This window comes from Pipistrellus hanaki (assembly GCF_964339955.1).
Source record: "Pipistrellus hanaki genome assembly, chromosome: 4".
NCBI lineage: Eukaryota > Metazoa > Chordata > Mammalia > Chiroptera > Vespertilionidae > Pipistrellus > Pipistrellus hanaki.
Window position 1 is genome coordinate 39,226,302 of NC_140506.1, and position 27,710 is coordinate 39,254,011.

The 27,710-nt window shown below is 33.6% G+C and overlaps 1 protein-coding gene across 12 annotated transcripts in view; it reads right to left on the reverse strand.

Annotated features, from left to right (window-relative positions):
• Positions 1-27,710, reverse strand: part of SSBP2 (single stranded DNA binding protein 2) — a 209,906-nt gene that overhangs the window by 18,995 nt on the left and 163,201 nt on the right. For 9 of the 12 annotated variants that reach the window (XM_084881326.1, XM_084881328.1, XM_084881336.1 and 6 more), the window contains 9 exons: positions 25,826-25,892; positions 25,460-25,530; positions 19,471-19,538; positions 14,684-14,732; positions 10,781-10,816; positions 8,721-8,775; positions 7,576-7,646; positions 4,591-4,669; positions 1,246-1,274 (listed from right to left, as the gene is read on the reverse strand). In XM_084881326.1, the coding sequence (XP_084737452.1) occupies positions 1,246-1,274; positions 4,591-4,669; positions 7,576-7,646; positions 8,721-8,775; positions 10,781-10,816; positions 14,684-14,732; positions 19,471-19,538; positions 25,460-25,530; positions 25,826-25,892 (525 nt within the window). Of the gene's footprint in view, positions 1-1,245; positions 1,275-4,590; positions 4,670-7,575; positions 7,647-8,720; positions 8,776-10,780; positions 10,817-14,683; positions 14,733-19,470; positions 19,563-25,459; positions 25,531-25,825; positions 25,893-27,710 lie in introns of all 12 variants that reach the window. The other 3 variants (XM_084881330.1, XM_084881331.1, XM_084881325.1) reach the window with 1 other exon arrangement.

Sequence of the window (27,710 nt, forward strand, 5' to 3'; positions counted from 1 at the left end):
GCACCATCCGGCTAGTGTCAGTGGTTAGGCACCGAAGGGAGCTGATGTGATCACAGACATGGGACTGGTGGAGGAGCTGCCCAGAGAAAAGGCCCTGCTGGAGTTTCACGGGGACTCTGACATTGAAAACGAGCTTTTTGAAGGCTTACCTAATACTATTTATCACAGAAGTAAGCTATTGGCGTTATAAACATTTACCTGTTTTTAGAAAAGAAAAAAGGCTTTTCTGATCCATCTTAGACACGGAGATCCAAAGTGTACATAGGACATTTAAGCCAGATGTGTAGATGTAATGTTAGAATGCCAGTTAAACTATCTCTCATTCCATTTTTCTTTTTAGCTTGAATTATTTAAAAGGTTTTGCAGCTTAATCTTATTTTCTTTTCCTTGGCATTGGGAATTTCACAAGAAAATAAATTAGAAGCAGAAGTAAAAATTTAAAGTCATCCTTTAATGAATTTCTGTATTTATATAAAGTAGACTTCTAAGAGTCATTCTAGTGGTAGTTAAGAATTAGTTCTTATCAGCCATTCTAAATATATTTTTGATCCACAGAGAACTATTTTAAATTCATCATGACCTAAAAAGTATTTAGGTACTCTTCTTCTTCAAAAAAATATAAGGCATCTTAGCAAAGGATTAATTTTAGATACTCAGACTCTTAAAGAAAAATGCAGACACATGCTCTTTGAAGGCTCACTTTCCTACTTGTATTACTATAATTTTCCTCTAATTATTTTCATACTCTATTTTGGGGAACTAGAATAATGATTGGGGACATCAGCATTTCCTAAGGAAGGTTTGAAAGACAAATGAGATGTATAAACGCAATGGCCTTATAACATATAACAATCACTTTTTCAAATTTACCTTTTCTCATGTTTCTATAGACTTCTTTACATTTTTTTAAAAAAAATTACCTAAATTATGTCAGTTTGCTTTACAAATATATAATAACATAACATGATTAAATTGGCTATTACTTGTAGTATCCATTTATCAGGGATAGTGCATACTGTAAATGAACCTTAGCATGGTTAGGAACATTCGTGAAAGATTCACATTTACCCTTTCCCACAGATTATATACATTAATATTTTAAACTAACAGTTAATTATATCTCACCTTCTACTTTCAAATTCTTCTTTAAGAACAAAATTCATAAGGTGACTCTAATAATCTTACTGAGAATTCTGTGTGAAATAAAATACAGACGAAAAACAATACAGAATACAGAGTACCCACCTTGGAAATACTGTCCATATCTCCCGAGCCTGAAACAAAGTAAAAATAAAATAAAATAAAAAAAGTCTTTATGAGGCACTGATTTCATTGATAAATTAAGTACTTCTTTAATATGCAAACTTTTTTTTGTATTTCCCAGTGTACATCTCCTGAATTTTTAATCTTAAAAAATTCCTTTTTTTACACTGAATGGTATCAGTATTATTTGATGGTAAATACATGGAAGAGTTGCACCTCTAGTTCCTAATCATTTAGGAGTTTTTCTGTTCGTAATGGCAGAATTAAGGAAACTATTGTTATTATAAATTCCTGTTAGTAAAATAATGAAGAGCTTTATATATACTACCAAATTCAAATTTATATATATATATATGTGTGTGTGTGTGTGTGTGTGTGTGTGTGTGTGTATGCATTTAAATAGAGAATAAGAGAGAAATCTCTATTTTGTGACATTATGCTTCTAAATCTGATAAAATATAAAAAGGACATTTTTAATAATACCCAACAAGATTTCAATAATACCCAACAAGAAACACTTTTTAGTACAATAGCCAAAAGCAAAGTATTTGAAATATATCACATATTTAACAGCAATCAATATTCATAGCTATCTATCAAAAGTAAAATGTCTTCAAAATATAATATTATTTTAATGAATAAACAACACTAATTTCTTATTTAAGCAATGGAATCATACATTATACTTACTGGCATAAAGAAACAATAATCAGATCTTGGCCCCAGTATTAGTTTCATTTTACACTAAAGGCCCAGTGCACGAAGTTCATGTGGGGGATGGTGCGGGGAGAACCTCAGCCCGGCCTGTGACCTCTCACGATCTGGGACTCCTCACTCCCAACCTCCGACCTGCTAGCTCCATACTGCTTGGCTTAGTGCTGCCTTGGAGGTGAGAGAGGCGCCCGCCACCGCTGCTGTGCTTGCCAGCCCTGAGCCCAGCTTCTGTGGGAGCACACTGACCACAAGGGGGCAGCTCCAGTGTTGAGCGTCTGCCCCCTGGAGGTCAGTGCGTGTAATAGTGGCCAGTTGTTCTGGTAGGTCCATCGTAACAGTCACTGGACTTTTATTATACAGACTAGAGTCCTGGTGCATGAAAATTCATGCACTGGGGGAGGGGTCCCTCAGCCCAGTCTGCCCCCTCTCACAGTCTGGGAGCCCTCAGGGGCTGGAGGCAGCCCAGCAATCAGGGGAAGGGGATGCCCCCATTATACCTCTACTGTAAGGTGACCAGACATCCCGCTTTTGGCGGGACAGTCCTGATTTTTAACAATTTGTCCCACATCCCGCAGTGTTTTTAAAAAAGTCCCCAATTTTTGGAAAGATCGGGACTTTAAAACACCGTGGGATGCGGGATAAATTGTTAAAAATTGGGACTGTCCCGCCAAAAGCGGGGACATCTGGTCACCTTACTCTATTGCTGCCATTGCCGACAGCGCAAGCCTCGGCTGGCCCTGGTTACCTGAGCCTGGGCAGCCACCATCCAAGGCTTGCCTGCACCTCCGGCCAGCCCTGAGTGGCTGAGGGACTGAGGGGACTGGGGGACTCCGGAGGCAGGTGCACAGAGCAGCTGGACCCAGCGGGGCTGAGGGGACTGGGCACTGACATCTTGTGGCTGTGGGCGCCGCTATCTTTGAGGGTGTGACAGTCAATTAGCATATTCCCTCCTTATTGGCTGTGGATGCCACCATCTCTGTGAGGGTTTGATGGTCAATTAGCATATTCCCTCTTTATTAGATGGATTTAGTTTAACAATTAATCTTCCTGGCATAAAAATATTATAGTGTTTTATAGTACAGAATTCAGTCAACAGTCACAAATAAAGTTAGGGCTTGTTAACATGATTAATTTATAAATAAGCAGGTATACTAGCTAAACACTGAATGTACATGTGCAATTATGTACATATATAAATATGTACAATAAAGTTCATTATAGAAGATGATAAGCCACATGCGAAGTATATGTGAAGCTCTTCTGTAAATTCTATTGTAGTGAATAATATAATTGAGAACCCTTTAAGACCAAATGTCATCTTTTTTGTGTGGATAACTCTCTAAATTAAAAGACTGGAAAGTAAATTATTTTGCAAGAAATCAGAAACTAAAATTCTAGAATGGTACTGACTGGTAGGACTTTGTGTGATGACAGAAATGTTTTCCTGTGTTGACCGTTAGGGTAGCCATTAGCTAGCTGTGCCTCTGTGCACCTGGTATGTGGCAGTGCAACTAAGGAACTGAACTAATATTTTATTTATTTTTAATTTAAAATTAAATAGTCACACATGGCTAGTGGTTACCATAACTAGACAGTGAAAATTAAGACTTTGAAATATAGGCAAAAAAGATCTCTCTGTTTGGATCCTTTAAAACAGAAAACTCTACCAATGTGTTGCAAATGATTTTTCTATTATTGAGGTTATATAGCTTTTCAAAGTATCAGGGGAGGTCAGTTAGTGACGTTGGTGGGGTTGTGAAATCTATGTACAATCTAAGTTACCCCTGGGCAGAGTTTCTCCATCTAAGTAAAAGAAGGCCCATTTTCAAAATAAAAATAAAAAAAGATCACCAACCTCCACGTCCAGTAGCAACTCTTACATTAGTTTAGTACTTAAGCACCTAAACATAGAATATATATTTTTTTGGTTTTGCATTTGGCCTGCCTATACTCGTGGGCTCTATGACCTAGTCAATTTTGTACCTTTTGTTTCTGTCTCTAACTATGTGGAACTTTGTGTTCACCTTATAGATATTTGGCAAGAAGGCATTGTTTACAAAGTAGGTTTACAACCAGTAATCATTCTTCTTGAAATCAGCTCTATCACTGAACACACACACACAAAAATGCGGGCAGTTTTCTCTCTTAAGAGAATCATTCAAATTATCCAGAGTACACCAATTTTATTTTAAAATAGAGACAAACATTAAAATACAAATAAAAGTTAAGATTCTTGCAAAGAAATAGTTGCTCTGAGATTGTATTTATAGACCTTAGAAAAAAGAGACACCTGTTGGAGGATACTGTAGTCCTGCAGACAAGAATGCATGACATGTTCAAATCAGCAGTGTTCCTTTCATCATTAAACACCCAGATTTGATAGGTTAAAGAAAATACCTGTGAATATGAGCTAGGTTAGAACAAATCTCACATTTCTGATTTTCAGTTCATCTATAGTCATCATAAACAATACACTGTAGATTAAACTATCAGGATGAAGTAAAAGGTGAAGCATTTCAAAATGAGTTTCTGTATACAGAAGAACTTGGCAAACTGTGATACCCAGTATGTAGAATTAAGGTTTTGTTTTTAATTTATTTGTAATATCCTTACCTAAAGAGCCATTCATGTGATGTGACTCCATTCCTCCCAATCCACCCATGGGTCCATCTGAACCAGGGCCCATTGGAAACTATTTAAAAAATGAAAACATTGAAAACAACTGTTTATATCAATGTTAAAAATATCTGTTTTTAATATTTTAAGATAATTCCACAACTTATTTTTATTTTCAAGTCATAGAGATTATTTTCCTGGCTATTTTCCCACCTTATAGTCTCTACCTCCCCCCTCTCATACTCTCTCTGTTTGGATCTTCAGAATACTCCTTGTTCAGAACCACATTTTTCTTCTTCAGTTGTCCTCAAGCAGGGAACATATACAGTCAGTGCAAATGACAAACATTCTCTTCTATGCTACTGACAAACTGTGCTATTAGGAACAAGAGGTGATTTTTATGAAGTTCCTAAGATTATTAATACCTTATTAATAAGAACGATCCTACATTATTATACCAACAATATTTTTTTTTAGCAGACAATCTATTTTTGTTCAAATGGACCTAAGTAATTTCATCTTATAGGTTAAATACAGGGCATGGCAAAACTAGGTTTACTATTGTTCGTATAGAAAGTAATACAATAATTAATAAGTCTTAATACAAGAATAAACTCTGTGTTTTATGTACTTACAGCTAAAAACCTACTTTTGCCCCTCCCCTTACGTTCAGCTCCTTGGGGACAGCTGAATATAGCTAATCCTTCTTGGCAGTCTCAACTATGTCAGTTCAATGACAATCATTCTACAGCAGTTATAATTAACATTTTAAAAACCAGTGGCATTAACTTATTTTATTTCAAGTGAAATCTTACTTTAGAAGCTTGGTTAAAAACAAAACAAAACAACAAAACAGATGTGAACAGATGTGCTGTGGCAGAGCTGGTGGTGGTGAGCTCACGGTCTGCCCACTCCATCTTTCCCTCATCTCCCTGAAATACTTTTGAGGAAACTCAGATCCCAGTTTGAACATAAGCTATCCATATTATCTTATTTTTTTACAGTTAAGACAACCTACTGAAAACACTTGGCTCTTAAAATTTCCCATGCCAAAAGCATTTCTTCCATGTTGTATGGTAGAGAATATTGAATGCGATGTGTGCATGTGTATGTGTATTTATGTGTGTCGATCGGGCAGTGGTAGCTACTAATCACATGGCTTTTGGGGGGAAAACAATCCCCTCAGCAGATAACCTGGGTACCATCAACGGTGTGGAAATAAGATGGCTATCCATCAGCTACAACGATACAGATCACATGTTATACATTTTATCAAAGTAATGTCAATTCTGTTTCCGAAAAATTTGTTGCCCAAAAGCACATGGATTGATTTTTAGTAAACAACTTGGAATGTGTATGCCTTAACTCATAAGGCAAAGAAATTAACTTCGAACTTACAATTGTTATTCAGCCTTTGTAAAAAACATGGTTCTGGGCTTGGAAACTGGTGCTGGTGAGGCCAATAGTCCATGAACTTACTTTGGTCTTTTTATCTGGTCCTCATAGACTATAACTATATGTGCTTGAAGCACGTAAAACTCCAGGCCTAGTCCTCAGCAGGAATTTTCTTTTACTACCTCTGGCTGAGATGAATGACATTTGAAAAAGTGACATGTTCACCTACTGTTCTTGGATCTCTTATCTTTGGATAGAGTTAGAGATCCAGAGTGGAACATACTTGGATAATGTCACCTTAGCTGCCCTCAAAAATGTCTTCAGTACCATATGCTCTGGGTTTCCTTCCTTTGCTCCTTCCCTTTCAAAAACCAAGTTTTAAGATATAAAATTGCAGTGTAAAATTTTTTCTATTTTTTTTACTGAATTTCTAAAATGAACATTGTTCATTATCATATTTAGTATTCTTTAAAATATCTGTAAAAACACGTTTAGACATAATTGATAGGAAATTGTTTATTTTCTTGAAAAATAATTTATTTGATGCTATAAAGAGAATAGTGATAACTAGAGGCAGTACTGCTTAACAGGAACAATATGCAAGCCACAAATGTGAACTTGCATAAGTAAATTTAGATTTACTGGCAGCCATGTTTAACAAGTAAAAAGAAATAGCTGAGGATAATTTTAATAATATATTTTATATCAAAATTATTATCACTTCAACATATAGTTGATATACAAATTTTAATGAGATCTTTTTCATAATTTTTTTATACTAAGCCTTCACTGTTATACTGACAGCATATCTCCTTTCAGACTAGCCACTTTCAAGTACCATCCCTACTGGACAGATTTACAGTTTCCCTTCTGTTTTTACTGCTAGGAAGCTCCATTATAAAATTATTTCATTCTCAGTACCTATGAAAATTCCTTTATGCCTTCTGCTTTTTCTTTAATTGAACTACCCTATATTTATTATACATATCTGTGTAGTAACTAAATTCTGTTAGAAATATTTTTGTTAAAATGTAGGTCTTGTATCATAGATAAATAAAATATCATTTTCTTGTAAGTTTTTGTGGGGAAAAAATCACAACCATATGCTTTATAAAAACATCCAAATTCTTTCAGCAGAACTGCCTCAGGTCCATATTTAAACTCCAGATTTCAAAATCTAGAGAAAAATAAAAATATCCCACTTCCTTATTTCTTGTCAAGTTTCTCAGGATAATATATATATATATATGATCACAATGAAAAAATTAGTAATGCTAAAATGAGGTAACAATTATACATTACCTGTCATTTTCAAATAGTATTAATTATCTAGTACTTGAGATAAAATAAGACTATACACAATATTTTATAATTAGGTTCACTTTTACATTTAAATTATATTGATATGAAATATTTTATATGTTATATGTTATATTTTTTCAACTCTGAACATAGAATTTTATTTTCTTGATACCCATTAAGCACCTGGATTATAAAATATAAACCTTAAAGAGTATCCAAAAAATGGAATGCACTAAGAGTTTGAGTCTTCGATACATTACAAAAATTTTTAAAATCCATACTTACATTAGGCCTGTTAGGTCCAGGAGGTACTGCGTTCATTAAAGTATACATGTTGTCTCCAGAGTTGGTTGAATCTGAAACAAAATATTACTTAATTAATATCTTTCTTTATAATCTATATCCAACTCATCACAAAGAAATAATCGAAGATAATCTGGACACCGCACTATTGTCTGTGTCCATGGGCTATGCATATATGCATATAAATTCCCTGGTTAATGGTTAACCTCTCCCCACCCACTCTTACACCCCTGTCTTCCCTCTGAGATTGGTCAGTCTGTTCCATGCTTCTGTGTCTCTGGATCTATTTTGCTCCTCAGTTTATTTTTTTCATTAGATTCACATATGAGTGAGATCATGTGATACTTGTCTTGCTCTGACTGGCTTATTTCACTTAGCATAATGAAATAAGGAACTCTCCAGGTCCCTCTATGCTGTCTCAAAGGTAAGAGATCCTTTTTTTATTTTTTTATTTTTTTTTAATACTGCTGACTACTATTCCATTGTGTAAATGTACCATAGCTTTTTTTTATCCACTCATCTATTGATGGGCACTTGGGCTATTTCCATGCCTTAGCTATTGAAAATTGCACTGCTATGAACATAGGGGTTCGTATATTTTTTCTGATTGATGTATCAGGTTTCTTAGGATATATTCCTAGAAGTGGGATCACTGGGCCAAATGGCAGTTTCACATTTAATTTTTTTTTTTTTAAGGAAACTTTATACTGTTTTAATATTATAGGTACATGTACATCTATCTTAGTAAGGTAATAGATTGGTGGGTCAGATTTGCTGTATTAACCCTAATGAATCCATGCATTTCATGGGTTAACTTAAGCAGGATTTTTCTAAATTTTGAGATTTGGTACAGTCTCAAGGAATCTTTTAGTCAGATAATTATTGGACAATTCATACAGATCAATACAATTTGCATCCTGAGTATATGTTACCTACATAACAGAAATTTTCTAAATGCTTAAAGCAATTGGACAATAGGGTGTTTAAGAACATGGTTTCTTCCTATTTGCTATCTCTACTCTATGCCTTATCCATCAATGAGACAATGAATGCTACTCACTTTCAGAACAATTTCTCTATTGTATTCTAATAATCAAATGCCAGTGTGGCCAGTCTGATTACAATACCTGCTGGACTAGGCATGATGGGTGTTCCTGGTGGCCCTCCACCTCCCGGAGGACCCTAAATAATTATACAAAATTTCAGTAAAAATAAGGCATTTAATTGAATAATATAAATAAACACAGAAGAAAAGTTAGACTTATTTTAATAGTAATATGATTTAAAAATATCAGAGAAAATCAATTTTCCCCAAATTTATTTTCTTTTAATGTACAGTCATTTTAATCTTCTGCGAAGTATAATTCAGTTTAAGTATGTTGAGATCGTTTTGACAAGTTTCCCAAAAACAATGAGCCTGTAAACTGATTTATTATTCATGACTTAATCACACCAGGTATAATAAGGTTAAGGAGAAGCCATTTAATCAGAGTTTTACAAATCCATAAAAGAGAAGTAATTCATGTGTATTTGTGATTTAGTTTATTGTAAGCTTCTCATGTTTTGTATTCGTGGATCTTATAGGAAATTAACAACCAAAAGATATTTCTATGTTTAAGAAATACATTGATTCTATTTATTTCTTCTATCAGTATCAATTGTAAACCTTCCGGAGCATTGTGCCTTCATCTTTCACATCAGTCAGAAATGCGAGGCAATGCTGACTAACACTGTGGGTTACTAAGGCTACAGCTGCACAATCCACCTGAAATGGAGATTAGGTAATTCTAAAATTATTCAGTAATTTCAGACATACAGTAGTCAAAATAACTAGGAAATGGGTCAAGTTTCACTTCATTTGGAGTGTGCAGACAGAATCTATTAATTATTTCAAATGACATATGTAGTTGCTATTTAATAAGCAATTTAAATTCCTATTCAAATAAACATATTCCATTCATAAAACTACAAGGTGTCCCCAAATGTATACACACCTTGAATAATTATTAATTTTAACAGGTGAAATCTGAAAATTAAAAAAAATCAATTGAGCTATTAGCTATTAAGTGTGTATACATTTTTTGGGCCACCTCATATATATATATATCAGGCTTATTCTTAAGAAAAAATAGGTTTTATCCAATTTTTCTTACTTTCATTTTTGTTTCATAGAAAATGTGCAAAGTATGAGACTTCTTTGGTTTGTATAATGTAAAGAAACAATGCGGCGTGTGCTTTTCACTGTATCCATAGCACACTATTTTCATGGAGGGAAAAGGACTCCTTTTTCCTACTCGAGTTAGCCACCACTTCTGAAAATTTCTTCAGGAAAGATTTTCCATTTTACAGTTTTATCCTTGCTTCCCTGTTAGGCAGTGGCCCTTAAATACAGGGTGGGGCAAAAGTAGGTTTACAGTTGTGAATATATGAAACACAGAGCTGATTCTTGTGTTATTATTTATTAATTAATATATTGTTTTCCATATGGACAACTGTATACCTACTTTTATCTCCCTCTCCCCTGTGTCATAATGGCCTTGAGATGCAGCAAGGATTATATTGTAATGATGGTTCAAAGGTCATTTGCAAGTTCAAGAGCTCATGTATAATCTGTTCATTTGATTTGAGGTGTATATGAGTTATTTAAAAAACGTAGTAAGTACTAAAAGTTAAAAAGAAAAATAAGTATTTTAAATTCCTAAGAATGAAATAATAACTTAAAATATCCCTCCTCGTTACCAGTCATTTATTTTTTATTTTTATTTTTTAGCTATTTGGTTATCTTTGTGATTGGGAGAGTTAAATGCCTTCTGAGTCTTTGCGTGTGGGAAGTGGAGAAGTAGGGGCGCAGATTATCCTCCTGAAGAACTGCAAGTTCAAGCATATCATTGTGTAACCGGGGAAGGCGTTCTTCATGATTGGACAGAGTGTATTGTACAGGTTTTACAGGAACATATGCTAAAGTAAGACACAGTACTCAGGGCAATCTTGGCCAGATTGATAACTGTTTCACTAATGAACATCAACATATGTACTGAGGTTGGCAGACGAAACAACTCAATACAAATCAGTTGTTCACATCTTGGCCAATACACAGGGGCTCTTCTTAACATCTGGACAACAAATTCATTGCCCAAATAAAACGTAACATCAATTCTTATGAGCAAAGAAACCCAAATGTACTTACTACATAATTCCCAGGAGATGCTGAGGAGTATGGTATCTGGAACATAAACAGGACAAAAAAATAAAAGAGGAAAGTTTGATTTTTGTGACAGTATGGAGAATGACCTAAAATGAATCTATTTTCTAACTTTTATCGAGTTGTTATTTTTTAAAATTTTTAAATAGTTTTTTTTTTTTTTATTGATTTCAAAGAGGAAGGGAGAGGGAAAGAGAGACAGAACCATTCATGATGAGAGAGAATAATTGATTAGCTGCCTCCTGCATGACCCACACTAGGGATCAAATCCATAACCAAGGCACATGCCCCAACTGGGAAGCGAACTGTGACCTCCTGGGTTTATAGATCAACACTCAACCACTGAGCCACGCCGACAGAGTATATAAAGTTTTAAAATGTATCACAAAGGATAGTGAAGGATAAAGGCATTTTTATCTGAGTGCTAGAAAACTCAATTACTGCAATAGTTTCTTGAATTTACAAAAAAGAGTAAAGTTTAGACAGAATTACAGCTAGCTTTAAGTTATATTGGTTTCAGGCCAGTTGTACTCACTGCTTGATACTAATGACACAGTTGGTAATTAGAAAGATATATATTTGTGCAGCTAAAAACCAGAAAGCAGAGTTTTTCAAATTAGTAGCTTTTACAGATACAACTTCTGATTTATGTGTATTCTGAGATACAGTGTGTTTTTTTCTTTTTTCTTAAAGACAGGTTTCAGGGTACTACATTCATGCAATACCTAATATATAGACCTCATCTTTCCACCTTTCCTTTCTAATTAACACTAGAAAGTATTATAATAAACGCAAAATATCTTGTTACTATTAAGTCTGCAAAGACTACTAATTTGTGACATACGTAACAAAGTCCCTCTTTCTCTTCAAATTAAGCACCGAACCAAGTGCTTTTCTAGAGATTAAAAGATGTCACTATATCATTGCTATGATAGTTTTAAAAATAAAAACTGGAAAACATATATAAAAATAAGTTAAAGGCAAATAATTTCTTTCTTCACACAAGCTGACTCGCTCACTTACACCAAGATTCTGCCCACCCAGAAGAGGCATTTTTGCCTTATTCTGAATAAATCTCTATCTTCCTGCAGTCAGACAGCCAGGGCCAGAATACTAGAAGGACCTTTAGCATAGCAAACAGAATTTAGTGCCTGAACCTGTAGCCCTCCACCTTCCATATAATTAAACATAAAAAGAATATGAGACCATAAGTAGGCAGAAGGCAGTACAACAAAGCTATGGTTTTCTATTGGTGAATATGTCTTTGATTGAGAAACTTTTTAATATTGTTCTTTGAAAATCCTCTCCTCATTGACTGGTGTCCTTGATTTGCCTTAAGCACAGACCACGTGTCTCTGAGGCCCGTGGTTGGTCCTATGGGTAACTCGGCACTGCAGATGGCCATTGCCAGAGGGCCCAGCATCACTGCTGATGAGTATGACTTCCACTGTGGATTCTGGGCAATAAAGCATTCACTCACCTTGGTGAGTGAAGACAACTTTGCTCTCTTGGGCCCCTGTGAGTTTGTGACCTACTGTCCATCCTTTGCTTTGTAGTATTTTAAACTTGTGCATCCGCCCTCTTCAAGGATCAACTTATCGACTGGCTCCAATTTTTATCTCCCTATAACCGGCTTATGTTCTTCCCCTCTCTCTATTGCCTACCATTTTCCTAAGCAATTTCAAAACACATGCTAACCACCAACCTTTGGCATTTACATTTCACTGCCTTCCTTTATAATATTTCAATCAAAATCTCCTCCCATCACAATTTCTCCATTTTTACTAAGTCCATTTTCTCCTACTAGCTAACTAATAAGTTGCCTCTGCCCCTCCCTATGCCCCTATCAACATTTTATTTTTCTCCAATATCTTAAATTTATTAACCTAAAGCTGACTTTGTTAATTTCCACTCTCTAGCTACCTTTTCTGTTTTACAGTAGGGATTTCCTAAAAAGAAACACAAAACAATCTTGACAAGGTCCAAAATGTAATCATGTTATCCAGCTTCAATATTGTCTTCATGAGTATGTGGAAGCATTTTGGCTCAGCCTTTATGGAGGCCCTGAAGCATTTCAGTAGTGTGCCAGTGAATCCTACAAACTCCTGGGGGGTTGGGGGTTGGGGGGTGATATAGTCATGATGATTATACCATCCTGAGTTGGTACCTTCTGCCATACAGTAAAGGTATTCTTTCTATGCCTTCATCTTCTGCTCAATACTTTCTTATTTATAAATTTTTTTTTTTCCATTTATGCCTGGTAGAAAAAAATCTTTCTGTTTGTTTCCAAAGCTAGCCTCAAGTCCTTGCTCCTTTTATATTTTTAATTTTTCCCTCTTCATGACTCCTTCAAATACAGTTAAATATAATAAACATTTAAAAATACTTAAAAATTTATCTCATCTAGTTGTTCAATGTATTTCCATTTTTACCCTGTTGAGCTCTTTGATTTTGGCTTATCCTTGCTATTTCTATTTTATATTCTTGGATACCCTCATTAAAACAAAAGGAGCATTTGGGCTCCTACCCCTAGCATTCTACTGAATATTCTTAAAAGTTACCAGCAGTATCTGACAGCCTAGCATCAAAGAAATAAAATATAACAATATAGGTAGAAGTACTATGTGGGTACAGAAGATATATTTGAGCTGGGCAGCTGAGACTTAGAGAGAGTGGGTGACCATCAGGAAGACAAAGAATAGCATGAAAGATGGATGGAAGGAAGGAAAGAAGGAAAGAAGGGAGGAAGGAAGGAAGGGAAAAGAAAAAGATATGAAAGTATATAGCTTATTAGGAAAATGATTATGTGATTTATTTTTATTTTTTTGTTAATCATCACCCAAGAATATTTTCCCATTAATTTTTAGAGAGGCTGCTAACATAAATTATTTTTCCTCTCTAAAAATATGGCAATTACTTGAGAAGAAAGTGGTTTATGCTTTAGAATAGTAAAGGATTTAGGATGATGTTTTCTATACAACACACACCTCACTTTAAATTTTCTTGAAGTTTAAATTAACCTTATACATTGACCAGTCTCATGTTGGTTTGGCAGTAAGGCTGAGGTTAGCCAATGAAGGCATCTCAGTGTAGATTAGAAGAGGAATCCCCTCTGGGCAGATGCTCACAGACTTCACAAGCCATATTTCAGTCTCTTGCTAACTCCCTTGGTTCAGGCACCTCTGTGAGGTGCACACACTACACACACATTCACAGCAGACCTCGCTCACATAATGATTTAAAAGTCAAGAAGGAGAAATATCTGCAGGATCATTAAATAAAAATCATATTAATTTTAAGATTGTAAATTTAATTTTCAAACTGTGCATACTTTATGTGACATTATTGAGAGAGAAATATTTGTGCAAACCACTGCCACAAACATGTGCGGAAAATCACAGATAGATGTGTAAGGGTGGCAATTTAGACCACAGGCCCAAGACCAATGCACACTTGCTTCCTGGGGCGGCAACGGAGCAAGCCCAGGTGCCACTAGTACAGAAAATATAATCATCGGAACCCTGATTGGGACTGATCTTCTCTGGCAACTTAATGATTATACAGTTATTTTAGAAGATCAAATCATTTTATAATAAATCATTTTACATAAATCACAGCATTTTATAGGTTACTATAGTATACTTAAATCACACTGTCTACTTTATTTTTGAAGGTCTGTTAATCTATACAGAATGTTTGTTTACATTAAACCTTAAGTGAAAAAATTACAATTATTAATATTTAAAAGAATATATATAAGATGTATAGTTTTGAATGATTACCTTTAAAAAAGATTAATATAGCCAACTGCAGGGCTTTCAAAACCAACAGACTTTTGTTGTTAAATGCTAAAAAGTGCAAAGAAAATTTAAAAATACATATACTCACTGAATTGGCATTTGTTGGGTTTGGCCAAGGTCTGCCACCACCTGGACCCCTACAAGACAATACAATAAATAAAATTTTAACTTATGCTTTGAATGTCTCACAATAATACCACAAAATATTAACATTTACAATACAGCCACCAGGAAGTTCTAGTTCAACAATGAAACTGCTCTATACTTATTTTCACAGTTTTTTTTTCCTAGTGTGTATGATAAGAACATTTTTTATTTTTCCTGAGAACAACAAAAGCTATTGGGATTGTAAATTATGAAACAATTTTATCATTTCACAACACAATTTTCTTTCCAAATCAAACTACTTTTAATAAGCCCAGTTTAACTTTAATATTAAGTTCAGTTATTGTAATAACCACTAAAAGTTGTGATCACCTATATCAGTAAATGTATACATATACTTAAATCATTAAAAAAACACACTATTGAAGTAAAAAGTCTTAATTATGAAATAGATACTATAAAATATAACTTGTAACATCAATATAAGCACCCCATGTATCTCATTAAAAATAAAAATAAAATTATTTGTAATATATCTAATGTGTAAAAATGATTGTTCTTTTTAAGCTACAAATAAATGTATACAAATGTGTCTAAATTTTCCCTCTTTTAAAAAATCAGATTATCACATATTACATTATACACTTATATATCAACCTATCTTTCAGTGAGAATGACAATTTAGTTTACTATTAAACAAGAGAACCCCATTTCTTGTTGTAATAATTGTAGTGGAACACAGTAGCCAGAGTAAATTTAGGTGAAAATAGGAGCTTACCTATACCAATGTATGTCAATATATTACTTAATTTTAGGGTGAAGAATGATTTATATTCTATAGTCTAAAAGAACATCACATTTTTAAAACAAAATTAACGTCTAAGTCAGAAAGGTTCCTTATTTTCCTACTTTGGTATTAAGTATATCTGAATAATACTGCCTGACAGAAAGTAGACCACTGACAGTCCCCTGTAATTAGGGTCATTAAAAATTCTTCTTTTCCTCTAATCACAGTGAGAATTTTTACTAAGAAAAAGTCCCCTTATTCTTATTCTGTGGCTTATAAATTCTACCTTAATTACTTTTCATATGGTTTGTTCAATGTTAAATAATATACAATAAAGAACTGAGAAATATTTATCTGAAAACAACATAAAAATATACTATATCCACATAATGGCAAAATTGTATACAATTATGTTATATATTATGTTCAAATACCAACTGTCTGAATAATGTATATTTAAAGTAAAATATTTTATTTGTTAATACTTTTCATACATTTCAATTATTTGACAAATAATCTAATCTCATGTGCTTCATATTAAATTATATTTTAATATAATTGGTTAAGTATTCATATGGATCAACTAAAGTTCCCCAACTTTACCATTGCATTTGAAAACATTTTAAGTTTCATAAAAATACTAAATAAAGTGGGGATTACAGTAGGGAGTATTTTTATTAGGACAATTACTAAGCTTAGTCATTCCAAGTACTTTTGAGGACCACCAGTATCATCAAGAAAATAATCTACAATCTATAACATAGGCATTATTTCAAATAAAAACTTCATTTAAAAATAAAGAGAAAAATGGAATTGAAAAAGTCCATATGTCTTAGTAAGGGTATATGGATGTTATAAAACAAAAGCAACCATGATTACCATGCAGAAAATTCCTCTTTTGTTTTGTAATTCAGTCATTTTATTTCCAGATAACAACTACACACACTTTATGATTCTATAAGATATGAATAGAACAAGAAGGTCTAGACTCCTTTTGTTTCTATAAACAAAAGGTATTCAACATCACATAAGAAGAACTTTAATGCTGAATTCTAAATTCTTTAGGAATTTGTAAAAAATGCAGTTAATTAAAATATATAGTTTCCTTTAAAAACAACCTATAATGCAATGAAAACATTTACATTGGTTTATAAATTCTACCTTAAATTACTGAAATTGACATTAAGTTTTTACTTCTAAAGATATAACTAGTTATAGAAACAATAAAAGTATATATTATTTAATTTTAGGTGATACTATGAATAATTTATGCTGAGTTTAGAGCATGAAATGTAAAAATTATGTCAGAATAACCATATTTTTTGGAGGTGACCAACTTTTTAAACAAAATTATTAAAATTCTGTTTTAAATGGTGTTTTCTTCAATAAAGTTGCTATTGAAAATACAGCATTTAATTACTTCAGGGTTTGGTATTTTTCATTGTCATTAAACTTTCATTGCAAACAAGAAAAGTGATAAGCTAAAGAAAACTCATCCAGATAATGATTCTCTGGCAGGTCTCTTCTGAACCAACATTCAAGTATCTTAGACAATTAAAATAGTAGCTTAAGCTAACGCTGTTATAACGCCATTTCTTTTAATTTTTAAGATACCCAACATGTAAAAAAGTAAAATGAAAAAATACAGAAACACTTACTTGTCAAAACATAGTAATATCTATTTTGTTTAAAAGATAATAAATTATGAAGTAAATTTCAATAAAGTTTACTCTATTGAGTACAGTAGAGATAATGTGTTGTTTTTTTTTTTTTTAAATGTCTCTTTAAATTCACTTTGTTGGGGCCAATATCAACACAAAAATTAATCTCTCTGGTTTGATCTTCCATACATGAGAACTTTCCCTGTTAGAAGGACATATATACAAATGTAAACACATACATATTTACACTTCATCATCCTTGAAGGAATCCTAATTTACAGAAAACTGAAAATGATGTAGGACCGTGAATAAAAGTCAATAATAATAAATAATGGAAATTTGAGTATGTAAGGCTTAAAGGTTCTTTAAACATCAGAAATTATATAAGTAGTAACATGTAACAAAAATACTTCAAAGTATCTGGGTATATTTAAATGAGAAACACAAATTCAAAGAAACAAAAATAATTATATTAAAACTGTAGTAGCCCAGGTATGACATTTGTGCCCTGGGGGGGAGGGTCCTTCAGCTTGGCCGGCACCCTCTCGCAGTCTGGGACCCCTCAGGGGCTGTCCACCTAAGCCAGCATGTGGATATCCCCCGAGGGGTCCTTAGCACTGCCTTGGAGGCGGGAGAGGCTCCACCACCTCAGCTGTGAGCCCAGCTTCTGGCTGAGTGGCGCTCCCCCTGTGGGAGTGCACTGAACACCAGGGGGCAGTTCCTGTGTTGAGCATCTTCTCCCTGATGGTCAGTGTGTGTCATAGCGACTGGTCGTTCCGCCATTTGAGTCTGTAGGGCTTATTAGGATTTTATTATATAGGATTGCATATTAGGGTTTTATTATATAGGATTTTCATCCATATTTTTAGTCTTCATACTGTAGGGTATTAAATGTACATATATATATATGTATGTGTAATAAGGGAACTAGACAATTTAAGCAGCTATTTGGGTCTCATAATTATATGTGTGTATTTAATTATAACAAAGAGTCCTAAAATATTATATATATTCTTAATATTTAATGATAATTCTGAATTGATCATGGTATTAAAAATGTATATTCCTTAAAAGCTATTGCATTTTAAAGTCAGAATCTCAGGTAGATAAATCTTACTGTTAAGAGATTCAGCTTTGATATCAGCACAAAATATCACTCTCGCCTTTTTGCAGCAACCATTAATAAAAGCTAAGCCTTTGAGGGACCTAAGAAAAGTTAGACTTCATGTCTAACCATTTTTACTTTAAAAGTGAAAAGATGTAATAGAAAAGTTTGACCTACTTTTCCCCCTTGTTCTGTCAGTTTTCAGTCTGGCTGATACCCACCTATTAACCTATTTTCTATTTTAGGCAAAATTGCTTTACAAAATCCCTGTGTGTATCTCACAGTATATCTTCAATGCCATTAAATGGTGGCAGAGTTGTTTAATTTGACATGTAAGTGACCAAAACATGGATTATGGAAATAGAGGAGACTACCCACAACCTTATATTAAACATCTTTATCATCTCTGTAAGCTTTCTTTAAGCCACATCGTGGAACTGATCCCCTAGTTAATTAATCAACATTACTAACAAACACCTTGAAGGAATCTTGTTTACAGGAATCCTAATTTACAGTTTATGGAACTTTGAGGGCAACTTGGATAATTAAAAATTCCTTAACAAATTGCATGATATTGGCTGATAAAAGCAACCCACTGTCTTTGGGCTTAAAAGGCCTTTTCATAAAAACAAACAAACAAACAAAAAACCCAAACTGTTTACTCCTTATCTAAGTGCACCTTGATTTTTCACAAGGAAATGCATCCTATACTATGGAAGTTCTTTAATAGGGACGATACTACCAGAGAGAACTCTTTCTTGTGTTGAGAGTGGGCCCAACGAAGCAAAAGGCACACACAGAAAGCAGGAAATGCCACTCTCAGGAATCATTAGGTACCTATTAAAATGAAGTTACTAATAAAATGTTCACTTCTGTAGAGTTAAGACATGATCTCTTCATATTTTGTGTAGATGATATGGAGACTCTGTACTTATTAATTTAAAAAAAAACCCTCTGTTTTATGATAAATAAATAAAATACAAAAGAAAAAAAGAAACAGGCTAAAAGTTAGCATTTATGGCATCTGAAAATGGAAAAGAAATGAAAGGCACAAGGGAAGGAAGAAAACCATAGAGAATATGTTCGGAAAATGAAGCAGACACTGCAGCTCATGCTTACTCCACTTTTACACCTCCCAGACGGAAGAGCTCAAACTGCCTTACAAATCAGTGTGGCTTTTGAAGACGGAGAATAGGATAACACAGCAGTTTGCTTACATGTTCATTCCGGGCATTCCAGGGCCACCTAAAGCATTCAGGGGGGGTCTCATTGCACCTCCATAGTTCTGTAATGATAACCAAGGGTCAGACTACCACAAAACAAAAAAACAAAACCAAAGAGGAGGGGGAAAGAGAGAGAGCAGGTTAATGACTTCCCTGCACAACCCCTGGCTGGGTAAGGCCTGTGCAATTCATTCTCTGAAGGGTCCACTCTTGTACTTTTGCTTCCATTTTAACAATTATTTTGGTTTGTGTCTTTTAAAAATTATGTAAATATGAAAAGTCATTGTAGCATGTTAAATGATTAAGGTATAGTTGCAATGATATTTAACATATCTTTATTAATTTGTATATCTGTACAACAGTGAACTTTAAAACATTTCACAAGTTTCAAAATGGTTTTTAAAGAAAATACTTAGTCAACATGTTTGAAATTGTCAGACCCAGAACATTTACATAAAGTCTGGGAAAAAAAATACCTCCCAGATGAACCAATAAAAGAAAGTTGAACCAAACTTCTGTTCACAAAATAATATACCCAACACAGAAATGCACTAATACCAATGTACAAAAATATATGAAAACTAAAGTAAACTCAGAATATGTATGCATAAATTATGATTCAATAGGTTTCTGTCATTCAAATGATAAAAATGTTTAATGTTTTAACATGCATATTATATTAACTTACTCTAATTTCCATAAGGGCCAAATCATTCTTATTATTTCAATAAATGTACATTAATGAGTAATTTTATCTGCTACTATTAGTTCAACAACTATTTCTACTAGGAATCCCAAATCTTTTCTATTTTGTCAGGATAGATCTCCGAAGTGCCTGGGTAACTCATGTTGAACTTCACATGAATCATTTCCACTTCATGCTCAGCAGGACGGAAAGTACACTGAATAGTCTCTCTCATGGCTGCCCTTTGCATTACTCTCCTCAGTTCTGTGGAATGTCCTCCACACACCAGTCCTGGCTAAGACTCTCCAGGAGCTTTGACGTATCTTCCTTTGCTTTCAATTCCTGTATCCAGTGAGTTACCACAGTCTATTGATTCTACCTGTGAAATAGCTCTTGAAGTAGGGCTCTCCTTGTATCACTAATATTTGTGATACAAGGAGACTACTTTACTGTCTAAATTGGTCTCTCTGACTCAGCCTCTCCCCCTCCCAATCTATTCTCCCTACTTCCCTCCAAAACTCTGGTCCTAAAACTTAGTCTTCTTCAAATCATTTAAAAGCCATGATAATCGCACTGCCTATCAAATACAGACTCGACTCCTCAGCATGGCTCTGTGGGATTATTCACATACTTCCTGTCCTCATTTCCTACAATTACCTTCTTCCCCCCATCCCAACTATCAATACATCCCGCAACCTCCTGAGTACCTCCTGGTTCGGAAACCAGCAATACAAATGTACTCATGTTAACTCATGTGCTGTGGCCTTCTGTGTAGTAGGTGCTAAGATGACAAGGAAATATTCAATGAAGAAAGTCTGTTAACTCCAGAGAGTAAGCCACAGTTTATAAATAATTTATTTACTTACATGCTATTCTCATTGTTTATTTCTGTTACTTTCAGGAAAGTTTGTGTGCTACGGGACAGTAGAATGGTTTCTATCCACACGTTGAGTCAGGGGTTAAAAGGATAGCTATCTGCTTAACCTCTGGATCAAGCCGGTGGAGGCGGTGATAGTATTAGCAAGAAGAATGTCATTGGGGAAGAATCTGAATGGTAAAGTACACCCCTGGGACAATAGTAAACATGTAATTAATATTTATTGCATGGATGGAGAAATAAAGTTTGCTCTAAACCCTATTAATCTATTTAAATTAAAAATTCAGTGGTAACACATTTTAAAAAATGATATCACTATCATTTTTAGATAGTGATATGCAACACAAGGAAATGCAACACAAGGAAAGTTTCCCCTGAGTTTTGGTCTTAGAAGATCTGTGTTTTATAGTACTAAGGAAAACATTAGTCTTCCTCAGAGCTCTGGACACAGAAAGACATTGGGCTGAATCTCTATTGCCCCTGCCCCATTTCCTCTGACCCTCTTTCTACATGTGTGATATTGGGCACGTGATCCTTCCAATGATCCGCTCCACCTTAACTTCCTTATCTATAGAGTGATCACACCTTTTCCCTTGTAAGCTTGTGGGAGGATAAAATGAAATCATAAACAGCTATGACAGTGCTTGGTATATTAAAGGCATGATAGCTGGTGCTCCAAAATTATAGTTGCTATTTTTTTTTTGTCACCATTAATAAGGGACCAACTTTAAATGAGTTCTCATCAGCTTCCCTTGAGCTCTCAAGCCTAACAGAATTACTTAGCTTCTTTATGTAACGACTCCCTGATAGAGTATGCATATTTCCTTTCTACATTTTTTTCCCTGCTGCATAATAGTTTTTCTTTATGTTTCTGCTCCTCCTGCTAAACAGTGAGCTCCTTGAAGGCAGTGTCTGTTTTACTCTTCTTGGTATACCCAGTGCTCAAGTGCCACAGGAAGTAAGAAATTTTTCAACTTATAATTTTATAGGTTTATAAAATATTTAGTTTTTGCGATTAATTTGAAGCAAAAAGGAAATAGGAATATAAGGAAGAATAACAAGTAGCTTTCCAAGTGGTATCAACAAAGGCAGAATAGAAAGAGCTAATTTAGAATCGCTGAATTTTAAAGTTTATGGCAGCTATACAATTCCATCTGGTTAATCTCACTCCCAATGCAATGTTCCTGACAAAATGGCTCTTCAGACGCTGCTTAAAAAGTTTACAGAGTTTTTCCATGATTGGGCAGTTTAATTTCTAGATATTTCTCCCTTATCCTGAACTGAATTATACCTCGATCTTATATTTGAAAATGCAGAAATTCATTTACTCTCTCTTTACGTGACAGCCATCACATATTTCCATCTCACCATTTCTCCACCTCAAATATCTGAGTTGGAAATCATGGTATGTTTTCATTTGTATGTAAATCAGTTAGCCTTTAGCTTTCTAGAAGAACTAGAAATAGTTGGGTAGTCTTGGTGAATTTTCCTGTTAATTGCATGGCACCTGCTGAGCATAGAACACAGATAAGATAAGTATTTCTTAGCACAAAAGCAAGTAAAAAAACGACTTCAAATTTTGGTATTAGGAAAGCAATTTTTCTTGATTAAATAGATAATTTTGCTTTTCTATTAAAAAGATAGTGATATCATTTTTAAAAATGATGTGTTACCAGTTACCACTGAACTTTTAATTTAAATAGATTAATAGGTGGGGAAAATGTGCCAGGATTTAGAGCAAACTTTAATTTCTCCATCCATGCAATAAATATTAATTACATGTTTACTATTGTCCTAGGGGTGTGCTTTGCCTAAATCAGCATTGTATAAGAATCACTAGACAATATATAATTCTTTGTTCTAGTAATTAAATTGTTCCAATAGATAACTATTATCCCTTCTCACCACACTGCTCTAAAGCTCAAAAAATAATAGCAACAAGATGTATATTTTGTTTGTGCATAAAGCCAGAAACAACATTATGCTTCTATAATTCAACTACAAAAAAAGCAGGTGCATTCCACTCTTAGGTGGCATCTGTATGATTAAATGTGTTATGAAAGTTGTTTTCCTATTTTCTTTCAAGAAACACAGCTAACCTTTACTACACATTTCACAGTTTATAATGCCTATGTTTTATATACCAGGTGTTATGAGTAAATACCTCACAAGAATTCCCCATTCCAAATGATCTTTACCTCACTTTTTATCTATTATTCATTCATATGATTCCTGTTTTTATTTAAGTAAATGATATATATAAATACTTTCTTTAGCCTTTTATTTTTTTTTATTTTTATTTTTTTAAAATATATTTTATTGATTTTGTACAGAGAGGAAGGGAGAGAGATAGAGAGTTAGAAACATCGATGAGAGAGTCATCGATCAGCTGCCTCTTGCACACCCCCTACTGGGGATATGCCCGCAACCAAGGTACATGCCCTTGACCAAAATCGAACCCGGGACCCTTCAGTCCCCAAGCCAACGCTCTATCCATTGAGCCAAACCGATCTTGGCTTTTTAGCCTTTTATACTTTATATATTGTGTTTTACAAAATGAGTGTAGGTATTTCTGGCTTCTTAGGTAAACTCACACAAAACACTTTATTTCCCTCAAATTATATAGAAATAGATAGCAAGGATACCAATCCACATGGAAGAAATAAACTACTTTCTTTGGGTTTGAATATGCAAAGAAAGAATTCACACTTATATGATAAACCTACTTATTAAAACTCATTAATAAGAGATTATTCACCATAAATATACTATCTTACATTGAATTTTTTTACTTGTAACAAAACATGGAGCTATTTATAAACCAAAACACGGACCAGTATGCTTTGTATTTCAAACACTACAAAACAGACTCTTAAATTAGACTCTAGTTTTCAAACTATTAAAAATATTGGTCTAGGAATGACAAAAGCTTAAAAAGCAGCTACCTGAAAAATAAGTGAACTGAATTAAGTCTGATTAAATTATAAACATGCAGTTTTGATGTATCTTTAAAATATATCTATTATGAAAATCTTCTGAAAAAAAAAAAAGCCTGTACATTCTGTATAGCCAAATTGTTTGGCTTAGTTCATTAAATATTTAGCTTATTAAAAACTTCTGTATATTCAATCTATGAAATATCCTATAGGCTTTATGAATTCTAATTACTATTAATAGCTTATGATGGTTGGCACAAATTATTATTGCTAACATGAGTAGTAACAGGGAAAATAATTTAAATATCAAAATAAGATTTTTATAAGGTATGAAGAAAGCATATAAAGACTGAGCCTAAATGAAAGAAATTATTATTTATTCTGACTGAGTATCTCACATATATTTAATCTAGTGGTATAAATTATTCTTTCCTGACTGAGCATCTCACTATCTCACATAGTATTTTCCCCCATGTAATATGATATTTCTGAAAAATTAGGTTATATATAGTTCAATATGGTTCGTACATTTATTACTGTATTTTGGTTAAAAACTCCTAGGTCTAAGTCACATTATCTGGGTGTTAAATTCTAAATCTCTGACTTTTTTGGCCACACAACAAAATCTTAATTTTTAAAAACAGATTCATGAGACAATTCTTAAAACTGTCACTAATAAAGCTGTTCTTGAAAAGAACAAATTAAATTAATTCATTATTTTAACTAGCGTTATAACATGCTAACCTCTGACCCATGAGGTAGAAATTTTAATTTCTGGGTTTGGATTAGTTTCTTTGAAATATAACATTATAAAATTAATTTCTACCCCATGTAGTTTTCATAAGGAAGACAAAAAAGATATTTCAGCCAAAATAAATAATATCCTGGAACAGCATACTTAAAAAATGTCACTAACAGCTAGGATAGATTTGACCTCAGTGTATACTTCTGGGAAATTTTGATAGAGTAATAGGCTAACATCTGATGTTTACTGATAGCACTATGCTTGTTCAGCAAGACAAATTTCCAATGGTTATTTCCAAATTATTTTCTATTATTTCCATATTTTATAAAGAAATATGGTAGTATAAAATAGTCAATGACATCCTCCAAAATACAGAGAAATACTTTATATTGCTTATTTTAATATTTTTAAACATTTAATTTATATGGCTGTTATCTTTTATAACAATTTTCTACAAATTTTTATATATTTCTTCAATATAACTAACAAAAGGATAATAATTATCTTTTTATAATAACTACTATAATGCATTTTCTCAAATACTGAATGCATATGTGACAGCACCTGTAAATATGGTTTGCTGCTACATCAATATGGACGTTACAGATACTCTATTCTCAAGAGCCTAACAACTGTATTATATCAAGCCTTTAAGGCATACAACAAAAGCCAGGACATAACATAGTTTGTTTATATAAAGTAAAGGCAAAAAACTCAGCGTTTGCTTTCTGATTCTTTACCTGTGGTCCTAAGGGCACCATTCCTCTCGGAGGAGTCATTCTCTGCATTGGCCCACCCATATTTGGATGTCCTAAAATAAAAGTAGGAAGGTATTAGCTAGGAAATGAGCATGGTGCCAAACCAGAGGGCAGGAGTCTCCTCTCTGCATGGTGCTTAATTATTCTGTTTCTCATGTTATCACTGCCTTCATCATTATGCATAATTAAGACATAGCTAAAAATATAAATCACTTGGCCATGCCATCTGCAAAAATGCAACTGGTATAATTATGGAAGATTTATTCAAATAAAAAAAATTCCTTAAAAAAATAAAAGATTTCCTTTAAGATTCTGCACATCTATTTCACTTTTACTTTAAACCATCACCTTGTTGTCGAGTTGGGTCCATTCCACTGGGAAGCAATGGCTGACTTCCTGGGACACCTCCAAGTGCCTAGCATTTTTAGTAAAAACAAAATGAAAAAGCAATACTGTAAATATTTATAAAAGAAGGGCTTTAACAATCCCCTTTTAAAATTCCCATAATTACAGAGTGCATTTATTTTACAAGATTTGTTATTTATTTCACATTCATTTATACATTTTATAGGTCGATAAACCTAATAGAAATTCTTAGTTCTAAAATTATTCTGTTTTGCCCAATTTTGTGGCAAGCAAAATAAGTATTTCGGGGGAACAAACATCTGGGCAAAAGTTGTCCTACATTTTTCAAATAAGTATAATGCCTTTGCTCCAAATTCACTTACTAAGGGTACTGAGATAAGTAATTTTGCTTCTTAAATATAAGCTCTGTTTCTACAGATTCTTTTACTCATTTGGGATTGCAAGAGCAGCAGGACTAAAATGCCAAGGGGCTAATGAATACTTTTTTTGTAGTCACATTTTCCCTAAGAAACTATTAATAAATATAATATTCCAATTAAGTTCACACAATTTGGCTGCATCGAAAGGACCACTAGAATGGAAAAAGATGGAGATTAACAGGCAGAGCTTATTTATACGGGTGCAAAGCAGGATACATACTGAACTGCAAGTTTCCATAGTTGTCTGAGCAGCTGTTAGAGTTGAACAAAGCTGTAAGTGATTTAAACCCATTGCTCTTATGAAGTACATATGTATACATTTATATACATAATCCTGACAATTGGCAAGATTTTATAAAGATTCGTTAATTTAACTTTAAGCAGGATAAATCTTATCCATTTACTTAAAATTTCAAGTTATTTCCAAATAATTTAATATTAAAGAATGAATATATATAGATCAGAACTCTTAACAATCACTTAGGATGCAGCAGAGAGCTGCCATTTCTCAAGCCATTTTATAATTACTTGAATTATTTTGCTTATAAGCACACTCAATACGTATTTATTGAATTCCTGCTTAACCTTTCCAGCCTAATTTTTTGCCATTGCCACACTGACATTCCAATTCCCATCCATACCAAATTTCCTTCGTTTTTTTTTTCAATTCATGCATTCAATCAACAATAATATCTAAATTGTCAATAATCAAAAACAAAATAAAATAAGAACTAAAACTAGACAATCTCTCCTCTCAATGCGCTCACAGACCCTTAAGGGCCTATTGCCAACATATTTTAGATACCAAATTCCAGATCACTTCCTAATAAAATTCTTTCTACAAACCCAGTCTGGGGTAAGTTTTCCTTCTATTTGCTTTAAAATATGTGTAATTGTTTTTACAGTTCAAACTTACAAAAAAATTGCACAATTGGTATAAAGATTTCCATACACCCTGACACAGATTGCCCAATTGTTGACATTTCACCGCATTTGCCCCATTGCCCTTTCTCCTTCTTTCTCTATGCTTTTATTCTAAGTCTTTTCAGAACCAATTGGGAGCAAGTCACAAATATTGTCTCCATCACATCCAAGTACTACAGAGTATAATTTCTAAACTTGGATATTTTCCTATATAACCACAACACAACTCCTCAAGACAGGAAATCCACAGATACAATACTACTGTCCAAGCCACAGACCTCATGCAAATTTTGCCATTTGTCTAAAAAATGTTTTTTTCTTTCTGGGACCAGGACCTCAATGAACACATGTTGCATTTAGTTGCCATATTTCTTCATGTGCTTCTAAGCAGTAATAATTCCTTAGCCTTTCTCTATCATGTCCTTAACAGTTTTAAAGAGGATGAATAGTAAAATTTTACAAGAGGATCTGATGTCTCTTCATGATTTCCAAGGTAATGTTTTTTTGTTGTTGTTGTTGTTTGT